Source organism: Acanthisitta chloris, unplaced genomic scaffold, assembly GCF_000695815.1.
Source record: "Acanthisitta chloris isolate BGI_N310 unplaced genomic scaffold, ASM69581v1 scaffold4799, whole genome shotgun sequence".
NCBI lineage: Eukaryota > Metazoa > Chordata > Aves > Passeriformes > Acanthisittidae > Acanthisitta > Acanthisitta chloris.
Genome location: NW_008690695.1, coordinates 5,879 through 7,839, shown reverse-complemented (window position 1 = coordinate 7,839; position 1,961 = coordinate 5,879). Strand labels below are relative to the sequence as shown.

General features: G+C 47.4%; 1 protein-coding gene across 1 annotated transcript in view; it reads left to right on the top strand.

The window, feature by feature from the left end:
* Positions 1–503: 503 nt before the first annotated feature.
* POLR3F (polymerase (RNA) III (DNA directed) polypeptide F, 39 kDa) overlaps positions 504–1,961 on the top strand; it is a gene marked incomplete at its 3' end in the record, with an annotated part of 6,867 nt that continues 5,409 nt past the window's right edge. Inside the window, exon 1 of the mRNA XM_009081903.1 lies at positions 504–617. Coding sequence (XP_009080151.1) covers positions 561–617 — 57 coding nt within the window. The remainder of the gene's footprint in view (positions 618–1,961) is intronic.

Sequence of the window (1,961 nt, the reverse complement as noted above, 5' to 3'; positions counted from 1 at the left end):
TTTAGGTGGCAGTGGGCGATGGAGACAAGTTAGTTTGGGCTGCCCCAGAGTTTTTCTGGTCGTGGAAAGGGGACTTGGAGAGAGGAATTGTGGCTGTTCTTGCATTAAGTAATTTATTTTTCTTCTAGAAGATATTTCACTCTTTGCATTCTCAGACTCGCTAGCAAATCCTTCCCAGTGGCACATTGGCTATAGTGAAATGCACAGGGAGCTTTAGGTCCGTGCTGTGACTAATGAGAGCAGCACAGGAGTGAAATGAAGCCCCATGCTCAGTGTTGTCACCGAGAGCCGAGGTGGTTTGTCCAGCAGTTGGGGCAGCTTTGTGTTTGTCAGCACAGAGAGTAGGTGCTGAGCTCCCTGGGGAGCCAAGGGGCAGCTGATGGATAATTTTCCCCTGAGCTGTTGTTGTCACTCTCTTGCATCGTGACTCTGACACTTACTGGATTTGGGTTTGGATGCAATAGAACATGACTAAACTTGTTTTTCTCCTCCTCGGCAGGATCATTGAGCTGTGCCACCAGTTCCCTCACGGAATCACGGACCAGGTGATTCAGAATGACATGCCCCACATGGATGCCCAGCGGCGAGCCGTGGCCATCAACAGGCTGCTCTCCATGGTAGGGACCTCACCTGCCTCACTCTGTCCCCCTTTTGTACACACAGTCTGCATGGAGCAGCCTGCTGGGCAGGGCAAGCAGATTAATCCCTTTGGATCTGCAGTGTTTGTAGTGATGTACAGTTACGGTAACTCACCTCTGGTTGCCGTAAGCTCTGATGGTTGCCCAAGCCAGTTAGAGCATACATCAACCAACCCTTTCCGTGCTGCAATACAAAGTTAGTGTGCCTTCTTTGTCTTTTCCCTGTGTGTTTCTTTTTAAAGCAGAATGTGATACAACAGTCTAAAGTAACGGTGGGGTGCAAGTGTAGTTGCAGGGGTTCATCAGGTGGAAAGATGGCTACAAGGGCCAATAATGATGGAGAATGAATTAGCTGGAGAGAAAAGGATGGATGATGTTAGCCCATGCTCTGCTGTGTGAAGTTCTTTGAGCCCTTCCCAGAATCCCATGATTACTGATGAAACCCAGGTGAAACATCTCAAGGAATTTTTTTGTATCTTCTGTAAGCTTCCCACATCTCAGTGGGCATTTCCCTTGACTGTATCAGGAGTCAGCCTAAGACAGGAGCAGGGATCCCAGGCAGCTGCTCCTGCCTCGTGTTCAGTGACAGATAGTGGCCATTTGGTCTTGTTGGTTCTGTGTGGTGTAAACTTGAACAGCATTAAATGTCTGAGCTCTTCAAAGAGCAAGATTCCTTTTGGTTCTGTAGCTTAGCTGCTTCCTGGGCATGTGGAGCCAGAAAATAAAACAGACAGAGTGGTGCAGTCTAGAGAACACTGTGGGAAAGAGGGACACTTGCTTTCTCAGAAAGAAGGGGATTGGCAAGTATCCACACTGAGCAAGGTGGTTGTTTGGTTTGGTTTGTTTCTTAATTAGCTGGAGAAACTTCTTAGCTTGGACCACAGGAGCACACTAGGTCACACTGGTTGCAATCTACTCTTTCTCTTTTTGGTCTTTCTGTTATAGATGTTACCAGTACATTGAACGTGACCTTGTGTGTTCAATGACTTTGGAAAGGGCTGCCCAGATTTCACAAGAGGCTTCAGAGATAGCTGAGTCTCTTAGAATTGTTTAAAACAGATGCCTGGGGGAGTGGAGGTCTGTGTGGGGAGATGTAATAAGTGCCTCAAACATGGGGAAAAGCTGCAATGAGAGCTCAGGATTAATAAGCATCAGGTACTTCACTGGAGACAATCTGCAAGTAGCTCATCTGTAGGAGAGCATTGAAGAGATTCATCTTGAGGTGTGAGCTTAGTCAGCCACATAATGAAGTCTCTAAGAAGCAAGGCTGTAAGTATAGGGGCAGGATCAGCTGGCAGGGCAAGCGGGAAAGTTAATTCATGC